This window comes from Thunnus maccoyii, chromosome 21 (assembly GCF_910596095.1).
Source record: "Thunnus maccoyii chromosome 21, fThuMac1.1, whole genome shotgun sequence".
NCBI lineage: Eukaryota > Metazoa > Chordata > Actinopteri > Scombriformes > Scombridae > Thunnus > Thunnus maccoyii.
Window position 1 is genome coordinate 2,569,052 of NC_056553.1, and position 20,390 is coordinate 2,589,441.

At 38.6% G+C, this 20,390-nt stretch overlaps 2 protein-coding genes and 4 non-coding genes across 12 annotated transcripts in view; 5 read left to right on the forward strand and 1 right to left on the reverse strand.

Annotated features, from left to right (window-relative positions):
* Positions 1-172: 172 nt before the first annotated feature.
* LOC121888186 (clavesin-1-like) lies at positions 173-7,270 on the forward strand. The gene is made up of 7 exons (XM_042399598.1): positions 173-288; positions 1,610-1,780; positions 2,930-3,048; positions 3,293-3,467; positions 5,200-5,310; positions 5,753-5,976; positions 7,126-7,270. The coding sequence occupies exons 1-7, from the start codon at positions 190-192 to the stop codon at positions 7,202-7,204; spliced, it is 978 nt and encodes a 325-aa protein (XP_042255532.1). The 5' UTR covers positions 173-189; the 3' UTR covers positions 7,205-7,270.
* A 3,143-nt stretch (positions 7,271-10,413) lies between these two features.
* Positions 10,414-20,390, reverse strand: part of unm_hu7910 (un-named hu7910) — a 63,043-nt gene continuing 53,066 nt past the window's right edge. For all 7 annotated transcript variants that reach the window (XM_042398909.1, XM_042398912.1, XM_042398910.1 and 4 more), the window contains 5 exons: positions 16,870-17,007; positions 16,643-16,778; positions 15,956-16,047; positions 14,219-14,352; positions 10,414-12,446 (listed from right to left, as the gene is read on the reverse strand). In XM_042398909.1, the coding sequence (XP_042254843.1) occupies positions 12,296-12,446; positions 14,219-14,352; positions 15,956-16,047; positions 16,643-16,778; positions 16,870-17,007 (651 nt within the window). In that variant the 3' untranslated portion in view covers positions 10,414-12,295. The remainder of the gene's footprint in view (positions 12,447-14,218; positions 14,353-15,955; positions 16,048-16,642; positions 16,779-16,869; positions 17,008-20,390) is intronic.
* trnai-aau lies at positions 13,257-13,330 on the forward strand. Its single transcript has one exon. It is a non-coding gene; the product is annotated as a tRNA-Ile (tRNA).
* trnai-aau lies at positions 18,179-18,252 on the forward strand. Its single transcript has one exon. It is a non-coding gene; the product is annotated as a tRNA-Ile (tRNA).
* trnai-aau lies at positions 18,626-18,699 on the forward strand. The gene has a single exon. It is a non-coding gene; the product is annotated as a tRNA-Ile (tRNA).
* Positions 19,560-19,633, forward strand: trnai-aau. Its single transcript has one exon. It is a non-coding gene; the product is annotated as a tRNA-Ile (tRNA).

The window sequence follows — 20,390 nt, forward strand, 5'->3', positions numbered from 1 at the left end:
TCCTCAAAACTGCAAAATTTGGAGTTTAAAGTCCAGACGTTTGAAGAAGAAAGGATACTAAAGATATTAAAAGAAGAAAAACAAGTCCATCTGTTGATCTAGGGGACAACAGGTGGTACAGAAACACTTTTTGGACATCAGGAAACAAACACAGAAGGCAGAGGAACCAAACCCGAGCAAGTCGCCAAGATGACGCACTTACACGCCGGCCTGAGCTCCGAGACGACAGAGAAGGCTCGCTTAGAGCTGAATGAAAACCCGGACACTCTGCACCAGGACATCCAGCAGGTATACAGCAGAAAACACTTATTACATGTATTACTAACAATAACAATCAGAGCTGAGCTTAAAGGATAAAGCTGGTGTTGTTCTATGTCTTTCTAATTGTTAAAAAGACTAAAATCAATGTGTTAGTCTCTAAATAAAGATTTATTTTTACAAGCATGACAGTAACAACAGAATAGAACTTATAAAACAGAAAATATAATTAAGTTTACAAAACAGAAATAATATAAAAACATACAAAAACGTAAAATAAAAGACAATACTCACCATCTGTGGCTCTCAGCTCCAAAAATACTGCTTCCTACTGAAGACTTGGTCAGTCAGTTAGTTAGAAACTTTATTGTTCACGTTGTGGAAAATGATCTTTGGTTTCACCACAATGCGGTTGTGTTAAATGCAGGACAGGACAAACAACATGAGTTAAAATACATAAATACAGTAAAAATAAAGCACAATAAAATAAAATAAGAAAAGGGATAGATGTTGCTATCAGTGCAGAGAGTGGGAAGGATCAGCAGGAAGCTTTACTCTTTATATTAAATTCATAAAAGGCTGCAACTAATGATTATTTTTATTATAATGATGCAGATTATTTGCTCAATTCATTGGTTATTTGTTTGTTCTATAAAATATCAGAAAATAGCAAAAAATGTCTAAGTTGATGTTTTTAAATGTCCACCCATCCAAAACCTGAACTTACTTACTGTCATAGACAACTAACAAAACATGCAAATATTTACAACTGAGACTCTGGAACCAGTGAATATTTGCCTTAAAAAAAAAGCTTAAATGATTGTTTGATTATCAAAATTGTTGCAACTTAATCAATTTATAGACTAAACATTGCAGCTCTAAATTAATAAGATTTCTCACTTGGTTGCATCTTTTTAATTTTACAAGCTACGTTTACTATTATCTGCTATTTCAGTTTATTCCTAACATTCAGATTTCCAATGACTAAAAAAAACTTTCCACCAAAAACACCAGGCTTTTCCAGAGTTTGTCTACCAACATTAAAATCATTTAACCTCCTACGTAGATACAATTTCTGTGTGACTTTGAAGTAAATCTTTAAAATCAGCTCACAGATATAGTTTCTCTTGAAAAAAGGTCATTTTCTAAAACTGCTGTGAAGTGTTTTTAGTAAACAAACAAGAGGAAATGTTGTTGGGGACTATTTTCATGATGATTAAAGTCCTCACTCATGCTGTTGTCAGTAGCTTAATGTGCCATGAAATGAAACATCTACACTCAATGTGTGCATTTTGCATTCTGTGTATTAAAACGGTTCCGTATCCTAAACTTCTGTCTGTGTTAACTCGAGGTTCGGGACATGATCGTGACGCGACCGGACATCGGTTTCCTGCGGACGGACGACGACTTCATCCTCCGCTTCCTGAGAGCCAGGAAGTTCGACCAGGTGGAAACCTTCAGACTGCTGGCTCAGTATTTCCAGTTCAGGCAGCAGAACCTCGACATGTTCCAGAGCTTCAAGGTCTGCTTCTGTTTGTGATATAATTACAGTATGAGCTCCTAATGCATCAGAAATATGTTCTTACCATCTCAACTCATAGATGTGACCACATTGTGTTTACTGTTGTCTTTAGTTGTGCTCATATTGAGGCTGCAACTAACAATATTATTTTCTTGTTTAATTGATTCATCGTTTATTCTATAAAATGTCAAAAAGTAGTAAAACACACTCTCCCAGTTTCCAAGTGTTAAAATTAAATTCTTCAAATGTCAAAAATCAAAACCATTTTGGTAATTTGGTCATATTTTTGGGATTTGGACTGTTGGTTGGACAAAACAAGACATCTGAAGATGTCATCCCGGGAAATTATAACAGCCATATTTCATTATTAACTGACATTTTATCGACAAAATGATTCATCTTTAAAACAATCATGAGTTGCTGCTCTAATCTGATGGGAAGCCTGAAACCAGAACAGTCGAGACTGTTAAACCACTACACGAGTGTGTAATGTTTTGTGTAGGTGTCCACATACTTTTGGCCATGTGATGTATATTAACGCAGCATATTAACATTTCTACCCGTTGAATAATGATGTTTTATGGTGTGACAACGCTGTGGTTAACGTCTGGTTAGATTTAGGCACAAGGACCACTTGGTTAGGGTTAGGGGAAAGATCATGGTTTGGGTTAAAATAAAAAATAAAATAAAAACGGCCGATGTCTCACTAAAAAAAAGCTGGTTTTCTCACCAGAAAAATGGCTGCAAATGTCCTGATGTCTCGCTAAAAACACCCACTTTTGTTGGTTGAAACGGGAAGCGGACATTGGTTTCGGTTTCAAGGTGGTCTCGAACCGTGTTCTCTGCTGATTTCCAACTTCATCCACCTGCTCCTCCCCCTCCTATATAGGAAAGATCAACTCATATAGATCACATGTGAACTACGTAACTTTAGAAATGTTGACATAATACGTTTTGTTGAAATGTTAATATGCTACGTATTTTGCGTGATGAAACGTAGATATTCAATGTTTCTGTGGTTTGCAGAAATGTACAGTGCCAACATTTTACTCTGGCAACCAGACTGTGTTTTGAGTAGGTGTCCACATACTTTTGGCCATGTAGTGTATATTCGGGGTGAATTTAAGTGTGCGTGTGTGTGTGTGTCAGGTGGATGACCCTGGTATTAAGCGAGCGTTGATGGACGGTTTCCCGGGCGTTCTGGAGACTCCGGACCAACATGGCCGAAAAATCCTCATCCTTTTCGCATCCAACTGGGACCAGAGCAGGTAAACACACACACACACACACACATCCCTCTATTGATTGAAAGCACAAAGAGCCTAATGAGTCATTTCTGCGCTTCGACTAAAAACAGACAAGGACTCACGCAGCCTATTGAATCTGGTCTCGTAGTTAAGACTCACAGCGTGAAGGACTGTCACACTCTCTTTAACTATTGATTAGCTGCTGAGCAGTAACGACACACACACACGCTTTTTCCTCCTCCTCCTCCTCCTCCTCCTCTGTCAGGAACTCCTTCACAGACATCCTGCGGGCGATCCTCCTCTCTCTGGAGGTTTTGATAGAGAACCCGGAGCTCCAGATCAACGGTTTCATCCTCATCATTGACTGGAGCAACTTCTCCTTCAAACAGGCCTCTAAGCTCACTCCCAACATCCTCAAACTGGCTATTGAAGGCCTCCAGGTAAAATAAAACAGTCAGTTAATGTGTGTGAAGGATAAAAAAAAAAAAAATACTGTGCATGCATGGTAAATGTGGTGCAATGTTGATCGCATTTGCGTTTACTTACCTTAAATGACAGATTTTTGGTGCTTTAAGGCTTTTTCTAGAACTTCCATATTTGGTACCAACTTTTTTCGCAGTCGTAATTATGACTTTGAAGCTGACGTGAATAATATTTACAGGTTGTAAACCGGTAAATATGGCAACTCCCACATGACATGAGAGTGGTAAAGGCTTCAATTTCAGTGGTAGGAAGGAAGCTCATTAGAAGACATGTTTGTTTCTTTCCAGGTTTTGTGGTCGTTCCATTCGTTCTCAGTCAGTTTGTGTAGTGTTAAAGTCATAAAAACAACTGACTTGAGAATTTTAGCGATTTTTTAGAATTTAAATTTAACATTGTACTTCTATAACACTCTCGGACACAAGATGGACAATTTAAAAAAAGGATCGAAATTGATGCAACAAACCAGAGATAATGTCTTTTTTATTCCATATTGTCAAAACCTGCCACCTACATTACCCACAATGCAACATGATGCCGACAGTTCAGCCTGAGTTTCAGGTGTGTTATGCTAGTAGCGGCTAATGTAGCCTGGAGCTGCTAGCCTCCAGCAGAGACGAGGAGCTTCAGAGGTCTGCTAACCTCACTTCTTTCTAACTCCACATCCCCAGATTTTTTTATTTCACAAACTTGTAGTCTTCAGCCCCAACCGACGCTGATTCAAGTGACTTTGTTTTTTTGGAAAATATATATTTTTTAAAGGGGACATATTGTGCTTTTTGTGGTTTTCTGTTATTTATATCCTGTTATGATGTTGGAGTTTTGAATTTCCAAAACTTGAGGTGAATGTTTGTAGAACTGACAACGGCTCCTCAATATGCCCATAAGCAGACGTCTGTTCTGTAGCCTTGGTTGCTAAGGTGGTTGCTAAGGTGGTTGCTAAGGTGGTTGCTAAGGTGTTTCCATGTGTTGTTCAGCTCCAACATGTACGGATGGATTTGAGAAGTTGACATTTGGAGTAAAGAAGGAGAAAAAGAAGTGAAATCCTGCTACTATAGTTTGTTTACGTAGCCTCCGTAGCCGGAGGAAGCTTCCTGAAAGCTGACCAATCAGAACAGAGTGGGCTCATCAGGAGGCGGGCCTTAAAGAGACAGGAGCTAAAACAGCCTGTTTCAGACAGAGGCTGAACTGAGGGGCTGCATAAAGGACCAGTAGAAGATAAATAAGGAGTTTTTAACTGTAAATCATACAAAGATATTCCAGTAGAGCCCCAGAATATAAACATAGAGCTGGAAACGTGCAGAATATGTTCATTTTAACAATCTCAAAGTGACATTGAGCACAGAAAAAAAATATTGTCTTTTGCACAGCTGTCTGTTACTACTGTCATGGTACAAATATAATAACCAATATCTGAAAAGCATGAAATTGCTCAATTTGGACAACAATCTCTTTCTGGAAACTGTGACCAGTAAACAATTTTCTGAATATTTGCAGCTCAATAGTAATATCTCAAATTAGGGGAGGGTCAGCCTGCTTTCACATTTGTGTGACTGAAATTGTTATTTTTGGGTTTTTTGCAGCTCAGATGAAAGAGAGAGCAAGAAAATTGGGAGAAACTGAATTTGCTACAGAAATCAGAGCAAAAAAAATTAATTTTCACACAGGTCACTCTTTTCTTTCCTTCCTCAGGACAGTTTTCCAGCTCGGTTTGGGGGAATCCATTTTGTGAATCAGCCCTGGTACATTCACGCCATGTACACCATCATCAAACCTTTCCTCAAAGACAAGACAAGGAAAAGGGTGAAAACACAATTTGGCTTCTTTTTTATCTCTCTGTCTCTTGTTTTTATTTCATATTGCTCATCCTTTTTCTTCTCTCCGCTTTCCTCTTATCTTCTTTCATTCTTTCTTTTCTCTCCTTGTCATCCGTTTCTTCTTTTGTTTTGTTTTCTTCTTCTATTTTCTCTTTCCCTTTCTGTGTCTTCCTCTACTCCTTTCACCTCTTTGTAATTGTTTGTATTTCCTTTCTTTTGATTATTAATCTCTCTCTTATGTCCCCTCCTCTTCTCTCTTCCTACCAAGTTTTTCCTCTCATCTTCTTTTCTCTCTTCTTCTCTGCCTCTCCTCATTTTGTCTGGTCTCCCCTCTTCCTCTCTCCTTCTCCCTCTCCTCTGTCCTCTGTCTTGTTTCCTCTCCTCTCCTCTCCTCATTTTGTCTTCTTCCTCTCCTCTTCTCTCTCCAGATCTTCCTCCACGGTAACAACCTGAACTCGCTCCACCAGCTCATCCAGCCCGAGTGTTTGCCGTCGGAGTTCGGCGGGACTCTGCCGCCGTATGACATGGGCATCTGGGCCCGGACGCTGCTGGGACCGGACTACAACGACGAGACCGAGTACACGCTGACCTACGACGCCCTGCATGTCAGGGAGAACTGCGGAGGAGGAGGAGACAAGGAGATGATGAAGAGGTGAGGAGGAAGTGTGGGGAAAGAGTTCATCATTTCATACACTGTCAGACTGTGTGGGATTTTGGATGCGATTTATACGGACTGTGGATAGATTGATACAATTGATATGACAACAATGACAGTAAATATAACACTGCAGTCCTGACATACAATTAAAATGTTCAGGATAAAAAAAAACAATAAAAGTAAAAGCTAATTGAGAGACCGGTGACGACGTAGGGCCCAGAGCATGGAAGGAACATCTCCATATTTAGAGAAGATGTATATATTACATATTACACAATGCAGATAGTGCCAAGGTTATCTTTGGCAGTATCCAGACTTTATATTTTATGGAGACTGTCCTTCCAAGGAAAATGACAAAATCAGTTGTTTCAGGAAGTGTTGTAGACGTTCTTATAGAGCGACAAAGTCCATGTGGCATTGAGGTTGGACTGGACGGATGAGTCAACAAAACATCAGAGTTAAAAATGTAACTTCTATACCATGGCGTACATCAGAGTGACAGAATATGTGAGCAGTGTACAATTATAATAATCAATAATAATATAATAATCAAATCCTTCAAATCTGATTGGACTAGAAGGTGGGCGGGACTTAGCGAATACAGCACAATACAGAGCTTGAAAGAAATAAGAATAAGAAATATTTTATTAATCCTGAGGGAAATTTAAGACAGAGAAAAAAAAGGATTTTGATATAAAAATACTCATACAACAACACATAAAATATATTTGGCGTATAACGAGATAACCTAACAATTAACTCAGGGACAGAGGATTAGACCTGGGAACATGTTTCACTGTTTTAACAGTAACCAACTGTGAGTCAACATAGTCTTTTAAAAACTATGACAGCATCCGGAGCGCATGGACCAAGGACGTATTGTTTAAATTGGAAGAATTGTTGATTTGATCACATTTGCTACATTGATCAGAATATCGAGGCTGCTGCACACTTCTGCCTGTCAGACGTCCGGTGTGAGCTGCAGGTGTTGATCAACACGTTGAGACACAGCCGGTGTATTATTGGCCTTTTAATCACATTTATCTCAGTACTTTAGACTGTTTTTATACTGTTACTATTCCCACCAATATTGCTGATACGTCTACAACCAGTTGTACAGTCAGACATGTTTCTGTGTTTCAGGTCTCAGTCAGCGGTCGAACCAGGAACTCTCCGACAGACGGACAGAGAGACAAGCACGCCACTACTGGCCCTGGACTGATCACACACACACACACACTGTAGAGCCATCACACACAGTCATTTTCACACAAACACACACACACACACACACACACACACTGTAGAGCCATCACACACCATCATTCTCACACACACACACACTCATGCACTGTACCAGCTGTGTATTACTAAGCTGGCAGATTTGAACTTGTGTCGTTTTGTCCTGTTGAACTGAACTGTGACAGTGACTCCTGACACACACACACACACACACACACAGTCTGTCCTGTCTCTGAGCCGTCTAATGCCTCCCAGCTGAGCCTCTCTCCAGCCAGCAGCATCTGTCCACACAGACACACTCTGAAGTGTGTGTTTATGTGTCGTCCTCTGCTTCTCGTTTCGCCAAATCTGTCAGAAACAAGCAGGAATGTAAAAAAAAAAAGAAAAAAGAAAAAAAAAAAAAAGAGATCACATTTAATCTGTGATGCGATTATGTTACCGTGAGCCAAAAGAAACCTGAGAATGAAGAAATATGGTGAGTCGTGTTTCGACTGCAACGATGTGGTGAAACTTTATTTTAAAAACCTCAGAGAACAAAGTGATTTTCAGTGACGCCACGTTACTGAAGACAGAAAATCTGAAGAATTACAGAACAATCAAATACAAGTGATATTACGAGTCGCACCAACAAGAAATTATTTAAACAAAGATTAAGTTTAATTATAGTTTATTTAGAATGATAAACCCAGATTTAAATGTGAGATCAGTTAAAGCTTAAACTGTGAATTAACTGATTAGTCAATACAGAACATTAATATCCAAAAAGTTGATAATTGATTAATTGCTTCAGTTGTTTAATTAAGTAGAAATGGCATATATTATCTGGCTCCAGCTTTTATCAGTTTTAAATGATTGTAAATTCAATTGGTTGAACAAAACAGAGATTTGAAGACATCATCTTCATCTCTCAAAACTTGTGATGGCTCATCTTCACTCTGTTTTTGACATTTCATGAAAATTTAATTTATAAATCAAAGTAATGACTGACACATTAATTGTCAACTTCAAAACTGCAGCAGAGCGTGAAAACAAAGCAACCTCAAATTTCAGCTTTAAGCGAATCAACACAGCTGACACTAATCTAATTTTATATAAGAGAAAATGTACGATTTAAAGCAGCGCTAATCAATATGTTTTATATAAACAATAGTTCAAATTACATTATGTAACACAAAAGGTGTTGCTTGTGGTGAAAAGCCCACATAGAATTCTCACCATCACTACTCTACCGAGGAGGTTTTTAGCCTCTTTTAGCGTCTAGTTTTGGTTTTACGTAACATTTCCTGTCTGGTTCAGTCTCAGTGTTTCCAGCAGCTAACAGCAGACAAAAGTTAGAGACTAGATGGTGAACATAGTGAAGCATTTAGCAGCTAAAGAGCCAAATATTTTTCTCAGGAGTTGGTGGAGACCAAACCAGAGCTGAACGGATAGTGATCATCAGATGGTGACAAACACGACTCCGATGGGATGATCAGAATCACTCTATACAGTAAGCTGATAATGTATGAGATGTTGTATTTTTAGTTTGTTATGGTTCCACTAAATGGACAATTAAAACATAATCCTTGTAGATTTAACCAAAAATATAAAGGATCAAGAATAGAACCCTGAGGAACGCCACAAGTCATTATCAATGGGACGATCGTGTTGTTCTGTGTCAGCTGGATGTGACAGTAGGCAGCTGGTTGCTAGCATGTTAGCCACAACACTTTATAAGGCAATAATATGTCATTGTTTTGCTGCCCCCTAATGGCCAAAAATCAATCAATGCAGCCTTCAATAAAAGTTGAGAAGGATTCTTTTTTAGTTTAAATTTGTGGTGTGACATGTTGAAAAAGCAATGATTTAATCTACATTTAAAGATAATTCTTGTTGGTGAGACTTTAAATATCGGAATGCTACCAAAAACATTTAGTTTCAAGATAATTCTTCATCTACTTGCTGGAGTATTTTCCCCTTAATATGTATAAAACACTTTTATTTCAGCCAAATATTTTTGTAACCGGACTTCCAGAAACCTGAAATAACTACAAATCCAACAGAGGCGGACACATTCACACTCATCAGTTATAAAAAGGAAGGAAAGACGTCGTAAAAGAAACTTCACTTTGGTAGAATAATTTCACCTTTTTTCTTTTACCTATTAACAAAATCACGTCATGTTAGACCGACTTTGCACAAGCATTTCACAATAACAACACTGCACATGTTGCCAAAAAACGGACACTATAACCGGATGACAGTTCACATGCATGAAAAAGTTTTAAAAAAAGTTCTACCAGAGTGAAATATTTCTTTATACAAGTATTGTGCTGTGAAGAAACCACAGGATGCCAAACTATCACCTTTAACCTCTCCTGCAATTAAGGGAAAGATTGTTTTTATTGAATTTAACTTATTTGAAGATTGTATATTATTGTTACTAGTATTACTACACTGCAAAAAAAGTGATACACTTGGCTTATATTAGGCAAAGATATTTAAAGTTAAATTATCTTTATTTCCTGCAGCGTAAATAATTCTGATTTCTGTCTGAAATCCGAAAATACGACGAGTAAAATCAGATTCTGAGAAGATTTGCATGTTGATAATTTCACTTAAATATCTGAAGAAAATATTGTGTGATAATGTGGAATATCCATGAAGGATAAAAGCGACTTGCCAAGTTTGTCATGATTTTTTGCAGTGTGTTCGACTCATCATCAGGGCTACACTGATCTCCACTCGACTGTAATGTAATGTATTTCCTTTCAATGAATGTATAGAAGTAAACATTTACACCAATGTGGTTGTGTTGTGTTTCATTCAGCAGTGGGGGTGTTATTCTGAAAGGGGACATTAACGGGACAGGCTACTAAAAACAAAACAATAAGTCCAAATTATTTGGGTATTTGGTGCTTGGAGACATTTTCACCACTGCAGCAGACCACATTTTGGGTTTGGATCCTCAAAGTGTCAAAAGTACATAACTCCAGTTAAAAACTCCTGACTTATCTTCTATCTTCTGGTCCTTTATGCAGCCCCTCAGTTCAGCCTCGTCTGAAACAGGCTGTTTTAGCTCCTGTCTCTTTAAGGCCCCGCCTCCTGATGAGCCCACTCTGTTCTGATTGGCCAGCTCCTGGGAGACGCCCCTCGGCAGACTTCCAGAGATGACGTCAACAAACCATGAAATAAACTATAGTAGCAGGATTTCACCAAGTTCTTTAATTTCTTTACCTGAAATGTCAACTTCTCAAATACATCCGTACATGTTTGAGCCAACAACGTGAACAGAACATGGAAACATCTTAGCAACCACCTTAGCAACAAAGGCTACAAAACGGACGGCTGTTTATGTGCATGTGCGATGAGCTGATGTCAGCTCTTCAGCAAGGTAGAAATAAAACATCGCAAATGAAGCTTAAGAGCAGGTTGATGCCCTGACTTTTGACTTGCAGGCAGCATTTCTACATACATTCACCTCAAGTTTTTAACAATGTTTAACATCCGACATCAGAACAGGTTATAAATAACAGAAAACCAGAAAAAGCAGAATATGTCCCCTTTAAGAAAGATCCCCAAAACTCATGTTTTTGATTGTACTGTCCCTTTAAATTAGGCAGGAAAGTAACATTAGAATCCATAATCAAGTTTTCATCATCAGAACCATGAAGTACTTGTATGATATGAGATGAAACAGTGATAACTCTGTGGAAATATTTGGTTATAGTGATATGTGGTTATAGGCAAATTCATATTCATCATATTCAACGAGGTGTACTAATGCAACAGGAAACAGAATAAGTACAAGATGTAGAAACAGCCCAAGTGTATGAATTATTATTTCTTAAGTTTGAAGTGAATATTTTCTGTTTTTTTGTTGGATGGTGAACAGGAAGTGTAAACCCTGGAAGCTTTGTTCTCGTTACAGAAACAGAAAACAGATTATTTTCAAACAGGATTGTCAAATGAACCTTCAAAACGTCTAAAAGCAGTGCAGACTGAAAAAAGAGCAAAATAAAATCAATCAGAACTACGAGTTGTTGAGATCTAAAACATTCAGAGCTGCACAGAACTTCACTGCTGATTTTCACGTTTTAACTTCTGTCTCATTGTGCCGTTCAGGGACAAAAAAACCAACAAAAACACATTTCATCTGATGAAACATTTGAAAAGCCAAACTGGAAGAGAACCAGATAAACACAGACTGGGACAAATGGACACAACTTTTGTGGTTGCCATTTTTTTCTGTATTTTTTTTATTTTTAATAAAAATATATATAATCTTTTATAACATCTTGTGTTTCAATGTTATTGTGCAAAAGTAATGAAAAAGTGAGTGAACAGAACTTAAAACGCACCAGGATAAACTGAAGAAAAATGCATAGTGGTTGAGCTAAAATTAAGGCTTCTTTTCAGTTCATGAAAGGTTTCTGACATTTTACAGAACAATGGCAACAAGCAAAATTATTATCAAAACTGTATGTGAGACATTTTAAAGTGTAATGAAGGCAGGAAATATATTTCTATCTGTTCGATATTGTAGTGTTTATACGCTTATTTCACAATTTAACAGTTAAGAAACTAAATAACGAGAGCTGGTTTTGGTTTTAGACTCTCAGTAACGTTTGTAACTCATTTTAATCATTTTTCAAACAACAGACCTGAAAATAAACTCATTTCAGGAGCTAGAAAATAAATTTTGAGTTCCATAATGTTCGCAAGATTTCCATGATTGTAGGAACCTTGAACCCGATCCAAACAGAGCTAAAACAAGTACCGTATGTGTTCAGTTTGTTTTTGGTGAAACATTATCAAGTCAGTAGTATAATCCAGAAAAAAATACACACTTTTTTTTTTTCATTTCCATCCTTCAGTTTGATGCTTTGATCATTCGACAGTCTGCGGTAGTTTTAGTAGTTTATCCACAAAAAAACCAAAAAAAAAAAACTAAAAATCAACAGTCAGTCAGTCCGTCTGCCGTGTGATTCTCCTCACATTCAGCCAGTCAGTGTTTGTAGCAGTTTATCCACAGAAGAAGAATCGGTCGGCCCGTCTGTGTCCTTATGTTACCTTGTGTGTTCGGGCTGATCTATATCGAGCTCAGATGCTGGCGTTGATACGAGGTTAACTCCGGGTGCCAGACGTCTACGATGAAGATGAGGCGGTAACTGTCGGCGTCCTGCCAAACCTCGTGCTCGAAGGAGTCGTCGAAGATGAGGATTTTACCCTCCTCCCACTCCCTGCAAGGTCAGACATGAAGAAGAACGAGAGGTTAGGAGGAGGATGGTGTGAATGTGTGAACCAAATGTTGTGACAATCAACCAATAGTTGTTGAGAGATTTCAGTCTGGACCAGAAGAATTAGGAACATGTTGGTATAGAAGAAAAGTTTGACCGACACTGTTAAAAACGTATCGTTCAGGAGTCGACTAGAAGAGAGGTTGAGGTTTTGAGAAACAGCGATGTACATTTAAACTTCCATAGAGCTGCAACTAACGAAGACTTTCTCTATGAAACATCTGAAAACTGAAAAATATCCGTCAGTTTCCTAAAATCCAAGGTGACTAAAGCTGCAATGATTAGCAAATTAACTGATTAATTGCCAACTATTAAATTAACCACCAACTATTTCAATAATCGATTAATTGTTTGGAGTCATTTATTAGAAGAAAATGTTCAAATATTCTGACTACAGCTTCTCAAATGTGAATGTTTTATACTTTCTTTAGTCCTCCATGACAGTAAACTGAATATCTTTGGGTTGTTGACTGTTGGTCGGGACAAAACAAAACATTTGAGGACGTCACCTTGATTTTTCTGACGTTTTAAGGACCAAATGACTACCTGTTAGTTGTAGCCTTAAAGGTGACATCTTTGAATCCGAAAGCAAATCCTCACAGATGACTGGCTGGAACTGGGGAACGTTTGATATTTGTGCTTTAAAACAATCGATTATAAAAAATAGTTGCTGACGATTTATTTTCTCACGCAAATCAGGACTGCAGTCATGTTTTTCTGGTCTGGTGTGAATATGCGAGAGATGTTTAACGTGGCCGGTTAGCTCAGTTGGTTAGAGCGTGGTGCTAATAACGCCAAGGTCGCGGGTTCGATCCCCGTACGGGCCAATCAGCTTATTGACACAACATTTAAGGACAGTGGAAATGCCCATGAAACACCTTTTCACAGGCAGGTTACGGGGAGGCAGTGCACTGTAACTTCTGAAACAGACAAGCTGACATTCACACCCACTTTACACCGTGATCGACCTGCTGTGTGGAGGTGAGAAAGGGTCTCAACTTCTCTCTCAGCTCTCCTTCTTCATTCATGACACAACTGTTTATGTCCTTTTTCATGTGAACAGCCGAGTGCAAAACTATGACTGACCTCCAGGAGAGACTGTCTTAAAATAACAGTATTTAAAGGATATCATGTCTCCCTGTCCCCCTCCCCTCTCTATAACTATAAACACATTTTATTTCAGATATGACTGGACAACATGTCCTAAGAACCAGTTCTGAGTAGCCATAAATGGACCCTTACACCTGCACTGAGAAGTTCTTAATTTCCTAGAAGTTTCAATGACGTTTGGAGTCTTAATCACAAATCAGTCAAACATCCATTTGAGACACTTAAAGAGAAGTGAGGTGGGGAGGAAAAATGATGAAGGAGTGATTGAGGAGAGAAGAAGAAATGAAAGGAGAGGAGGTGAGGGGAGAAGAAAAAGAAAAATTAGAGGATAGGAAAGAAAATGTAAAAGAAAACAAAAAGGTCAAAAGTGAGGAGAGAAAAGAGGGGAAACTGAGGAGAAGAAAGAAGAAAACGTTGAGTGAGGGAGGAAGGACTAAGAGAAGATGAAGAAGAAGAAGAAGAGGGAGTAGGGGAAGAAGAAAGAGGACAAGGAAGAAAAGAAGAAGAAGCAAAAACAAAAACCAAACGTTGAAACATAGGAGCAACGGAGGACAGAGAAAAAGACAAGAGGAGATTATGAATAAGGATGAGGACGGTCGCAGTACTTGGTCTGGTTGGTGCAGCGGATCCTGCAGCCTTGTTTGGGGATGACGAGGCCGAGATGCATCCTCAGTCTGCAGTTGGTTGGACCGGTGTGAGGCCACACATGAGTACCTGGCTGCATCACCGAGAACTTAATCTGAACACACAGAAAGATTCAAAAGGGAAATATATCAAAACCGACAGATTATCACTTATTTAAGGTCTGATCTTTGTTAAAGTGATGCCTGCTCTCACAAAATAAACTCCATTATCAGATCTGAGTTGTTTCAAGAAGTTTACACCCAAAACTGTCGAGGTTCAGAGGGTGAAAGCACCGATTTGGTTTTTAAATTCAAGCATATTTTTCAGCAATGAAGTCCTCAAAATCAGCATACTGACACATCTGACAGCAGATGAGAAATTTCAGAGTAGTTCTGTCGTTAATCTGTGGACTTAATGAATCTTTTTTAATAGAGTTGCAAAGTGTGAGGAGCTGCTGGTCACTGAAGAGTTGTTCCTCATGCTGTATTCTCATTTAAAAATGTTCTTTTAATGATTCCCTCGATGTTACTGAACATAGAGACTCAGGACTCTCCGGGATAATGTAACGATCCTATATGTTTAAGTTATGGCCCTCTGTTTTAATCATTTCAATTTTGTTTTGTTTTTGTCCATCATTTTGGTGGACTGTTCAAAATACTACAATACCCATGAGCCTCGGTCACCGTTGCTATGGAGAGGAGGCCAGTCAGAGTCATGAATCAGAGCGGTAGCTAATTCAAAAAGCTTTGTTGAGAACAAAATGTGGTGTCAAAGTTGCTGAATTCATCCAAGATTGAACCAAACTTTAAAAGTGAACTGAGTTAAGCTTCAGTTTTCTCAACGCTGTCATCTTTCAGTTCTGACTGCCGTTAACGGGGCACCTGACACAATTTTTAGCTCTGTGATTGGATGGTTTTTTTTGCTGAAATGCACCTTGAGTGTCGTAGTTAACTTCTAGCTTGAAATTTTTATGTCCACAGTCTTGTAGCTTTTTATCAAAGAATCAGATATTTTGAAATGCAGTTGTTCATCTTTTGTTCTGATGATTTAACCAGGAGGATTTCATGTTGATCCAAACCATAGAGGAGAGAGAACTGAGTCACGTAACGTCGTCTGTGGGACATATTAATGAGACTTTTCCTTTTGGAACCGGAGACAGTGGAAATATCTCTCCCTCACTTTGCAACTCTATAACAAACAGAGACGAGACCGGAGGGAAATAACAGACAGGAGTTCCTGCTGAGCTCTCAGATCAGAGGAGGGATCTCTGGCACAACTTCACCTACTTCTAAGGTGCACTGAGAAGGAAAGAAACTTAAGCCACACTTGTACTATAAAGACCAAAGTCTCTGTGAGTCTAACATCAGTCTAACACACACACACGGTGAGTGCGTCTGTTGCTAGCTAGCTTACAACTAACTTACAGTCGGTAAAGTGGCTGTTTGAGGCGATTAAACAGGTGTTTAGATTCACTTTTTGTCTGAACACACCTTTAGTCCTCAACCTGGAGGTATTCTCACTTTTATAAGAGAAACATGAATACTTCCATTAAAGCAGAACATAAAGCGCACATTTGTCTAACTTGACTATCACTCAGCGTTCTGAATGATTTTGTCTTTTTGTCTGTTTGAGCTCTTGTCTAGTTTATCTATCAGTGTGTGTGTGTGTGTGTGTGTGTGTGTGTGTGTGTGTGTGTGTGTGTGTGTGTGTGTGTGTACCTGTCCTCTCTTGCAGCCTGTAGCTTCAGGGTATCTCTCCAGCAGTGAGCAGGTCTTTGGGACGCCCTGACAGGCATTTCCAGCTTTCCTCCCTAAACACAGACACACAAAATACAGTCAAACCTCTTTAGGGCTGCAACTAACGATTATTTTCATTATCAATTAATCAATTAGTCTATAAATATATTCCTGGATGTCCAACGAAGAGTCCAAAACCCAAAGATATTCCATTTGTATCTGAGTTACAAAGATATTAAACACATCTCTCACAAATCTTGCTCATACCTTTAATAACCTTTAATCCATTAAATTTCAGTCTAGTATCTATATATTTACATATTTAACACAGTTTTTATCTGCAAAAATGTTAATAATTGCATTCTCTGTTTATCCATATCAGCCTATTCTACAGTTTTGTAAATCTGCACATTTTTCCAAACCTCTCAGGTGAATATATTATAACATAATATATAATAACTATATTCTGTAGTTATTTTTTAATATACTATAGTTACACACTTTTAGTCACTGAATTTTCTCTTTACATGCTTTATGACATGTTGCTTATTATCTCAGCTGCTACGACATGTGAAATTATGTATCTATCTATCAGATCTCATCTCAACACCAGTGTGGCAGCAACAATTTTGTGTATATTTGTGTGTGTGTGTGTATGAGTGTGTGTACCTTGTTGCCAGAGTGTGTATTGGCCCCACTCTCCCTTCTCTCGGAGGTTTTCCTCCTCAGGTATGAACAGTCCGGTGTTCTGGTCCATCACAGCCAGAGCTTCATCCCTGATCGTCTTCCAGTTCCTCTCCAACGTCTGAACACAAACACGCAACATTCACTTTAAAGACTTTTACTGATAAACCTGCATTATACTCATGTGTGACTGACATATCCTGACAGCGTACCTTGACCAGATCAGTGTATCCGGTCTCTTTAGGCGTCCACCACGGCTGAGCCTTCAGTCCATTCACGTTGTACAGAGATCTCTGCCACACCGAGGCAAAATGACCACGTTTGTGACCCAACTCATACCAGTGATACGCCTGCAGAGAGAGAGAGAGAGAGAGAGAGAGAATATACTGTAACTGCTGGTTATAAAGCAATGAAATTATTTCATTTGGGACAATCTTTCAAATGTTGGAAGATGCAAGTGGGTTTCATGGCTGCTTTTATATGAGTGAACTACTGAAGTCTGGAAAAAACAATACCATGGAACCAAATTCAGATGTCTGTTTACACTCTCAGCTTTTAAATCCTGTCTTAAAACACATTTTTATAGACTTCTTCTTTGACATCTAGACATATTTGCTTACACAATACAGCTCTTTTGTTTTAACTGTTTTACTTAATGGATTATTTTATTTGTAACTGTCTTTTTTTGTTTGATTGTATTTTTCTGTTGTTTTTATACCTGCGATTGTCTTTGCAGCTGTCTATCTGCACTGGAAAGCTTTTGGTGCTCTTACCTTGAAAAGTGCCATACAAAACCAATTATTAATATTATTAGTATTATTATTATTGGTAGATAAAGATATAAGTTATATTGGAAATAGAAAGTTCAAATCACAGAAAAAGCAGGGCTGACCTGTCTGTCTCACCACTAAACGTTACTAAACAGGAGGATTTTAAGTTTGCTGGAAGCCTAAACAATGCTCCAATAAGCGAGGTATAGGTAAACAAGACTGGGATAAAATGTTGAACATTAACAAGGAAACAAACTACTGATTTTCTATTAATAAAGCTTGTCTGATACAAGTTTTTTCACTTTTAGTGGATAAGTGAACTCCTACGCTACTGGCTGGTTAGCTCAGTTAGAGCGTGGTGCTACTAACGCCAAGTTCACGGGTTCAATCCCTGTACGGGCCAACAAACTTTTAAGATAACATTTACTCAGTAAGATTCTCCGTATACTAAGTACTTAGAAACTGACTCAATAAAATAAAAAAAACGGTAAAATTTGGAGTCTAATCAAAGAACTTAGAAAAGGTACGAACATGCAATGAGGGAGTTTTCAAACCTCTTTAAAAAGTTGAGTCTTTGGTTGTTAGCAGCTAGCCGGATAATGAATCAAGGTTCAACCTAAACTAACAACAATGTATGGTGTCTTCTTGATATTTGGGCAGATAGGAGCCTCTTCAGGACCTTCTTCCTGCAGGTGACATCACATCGAATGTTCATATGACATCTTATTTCTACGAAAAACCACTATGTCATGGCCGGTTAGCTCAGTTGGTTAGAGCGTGGTGCTAATAACGCCAAGGTCGCGGGTTCGATCCCCGTACGGGCCAAACACCTTTTAAGATAACCATCACTCAGCAAGATCCTCAGTACAGTAGAGTTTGGAGTTTGATCAAAGAACTTAGAAAATGTACCAACATGAAAAAATGACTGAAAGAATCAAACCTGTAATTGCTTTCTTCTGGTCTGGATCAGTTAGAAAACTTTTCACACACATTTCTTTCCACACAGAAAAACATTCAAATGAACCAAAATGTATCGCTAAAAGCCAGGTGAGAACGTTAACTTGACTCAAACAAGTGAACGCAGGTTTGAAATCTCTCTCGGGTCACAAACCTTAGGTTTCAAAAATCTGCAAGTGACACTCATCTGCGCATAAACAGAAGAATTACTTTTAATTTCTAAATAACCTCACCATCACATGGCCGGTTAGCTCAGTTGGTTAGAGCGTGGTGCTAATAACGCCAAGGTCGCGGGTTCGATCCCCGTACGGGCCAACAAACTTTAAAGGTAACACCAGTCACTCTATAAATGGTTTAGCACAGGTGACTTTGGAGTCTCATTTAAAAAAAAACTATCCTAGCAAACATACCGACATGTAATGAGAATGTAGAAGTTATGTAAAAAAAACTCCTCAATGTCAAGTGGAAAATCCAAACAACAAACATGATGAAAAATCAGGCTAAACCCAAATTTCCAAATCCTGGCAAGAGAAACCACCACACATACTTACACAACAAATAGTGATGTAAGCTGTGTCAAACACTAAGGACAAACATATAGAAGGGCCCCAAAGTCCAGACATTGGAAAGAAAATCAGTAGAGACCACAAATAACACAGCCCTCTTTTTCCCCAATACCACCAACCCTCTACTAGCTGATGTAGGATTCATGGCCGGTTAACTCAGTTGGTTAGAGCGTGGTGCTAATAACGCTGAGGTCACAGGTTTGATCCTGTACAGGCCAGATAAGTTTTGATTCAACATCCATCACCAGACAGAATTCTTCCCTTCTAGAGGGAAGTTTAGAGTCTGATCTCCAATGTTTGACACAGAAAGATCTACCACGAAGGCAGAAATCAGACAAAAGGTTTGAGTAGAAAGTTCTTTCAACCAGTTCATTTTGGGGCTCTTAGTGACGTGCAGATCTTTCTGCTTTCAATACCAGTCCAACAGTGTACACAGGAAAGAATTTATCACCCATAAGAACACAGCAAATACTAGTTGATTCAGGCAACAACTGAAAACGTTGACCACCATTTGTACCTCTACAAAGCTCACCCAACTCACACCCAAATCAACCAAATAAAAAGTCATAATTTTCTGTGTGAAAGACAGAGATAATTATGGTTTTATATGGCCGGTTAGCTCAGTTGGTTAGAGCGTGGTGCTAATAACGCCAAGGTCGCGGGTTCGATCCCCGTACGGGCCAACAAACTTTAAAGGTAACATCAGTCACTCTATAAATGGTTTAGTACAGGTGACTTTGGAGTCTAACTTAAAAAAAAAAACTATCCTAGGGAACAAACCAACATGTAATGAGAATGTAGAAGTTATGTAAAAAAAAACTCCTCAATGTCAAGTGGAAAATTCAAACAACAAACATGATGAAAAATCAGGCTAAACCCAAATTTCCAAATCCTGGCAAGAGTAACCACCACACATACTTACACAACAAATAGTGATATAAGCTGTGTCAAACACTAAGGATAAACATATAGAAGGGCCCCAAAGCCCAGACTTTGGACAGAAAATCAGTAGAGACCACAAATAACACAGCCCTCTTTTTCCCCAATACCACCAACCCTCTACTAGCTGATGTGGAATTCATGGCCGGTTAAGTCAGTTGGTTAGAGCGTGGTGCTAATAACGCTGAGGTCACAGGTTTGATCCTGTACAGGCCAGATTAGTTTTGATTCAACATCCATCACCAGACAGAATTCTTCCCTTCTAGAGGGAAGTTTAGAGTCTGATCTCCAATGTTTGACACAGAAAGATCTACCACGAAGGCAGAAATCAGACAAAAGGTTTGAGTAAAGAGTTCTTTCAACCAGTTCATTTTGGGGCTCTTAGTGACGTGCAGATCTTTCTGCTTTCAATACCAGTCCAACAGTGTACACAGGAAAGAATCTATTACCCATAAGAACACAGCAAATACTAGTCGATTCAGGCAACAACTGAAAACGTTG

What these genes read in the sequence shown, in the direction of transcription:
- LOC121888186 (XM_042399598.1), top strand. Translation starts at nt 190, where the DNA reads ATGACGCACTTACACGCCGGCCTGAGCTCCGAGACGACAGAGAAGGCT. An exon ending in TGCACCAGGACATCCAGCAG is followed by an intron (nt 289 to 1,609) that starts GTATACAGCAGA and finishes TGTTAACTCGAG; the next exon opens with GTTCGGGACATGATCGTGAC. An exon ending in GACAAGGAGATGATGAAGAG is followed by an intron (nt 5,977 to 7,125) that starts GTGAGGAGGAAG and finishes TCTGTGTTTCAG; the next exon opens with GTCTCAGTCAGCGGTCGAAC.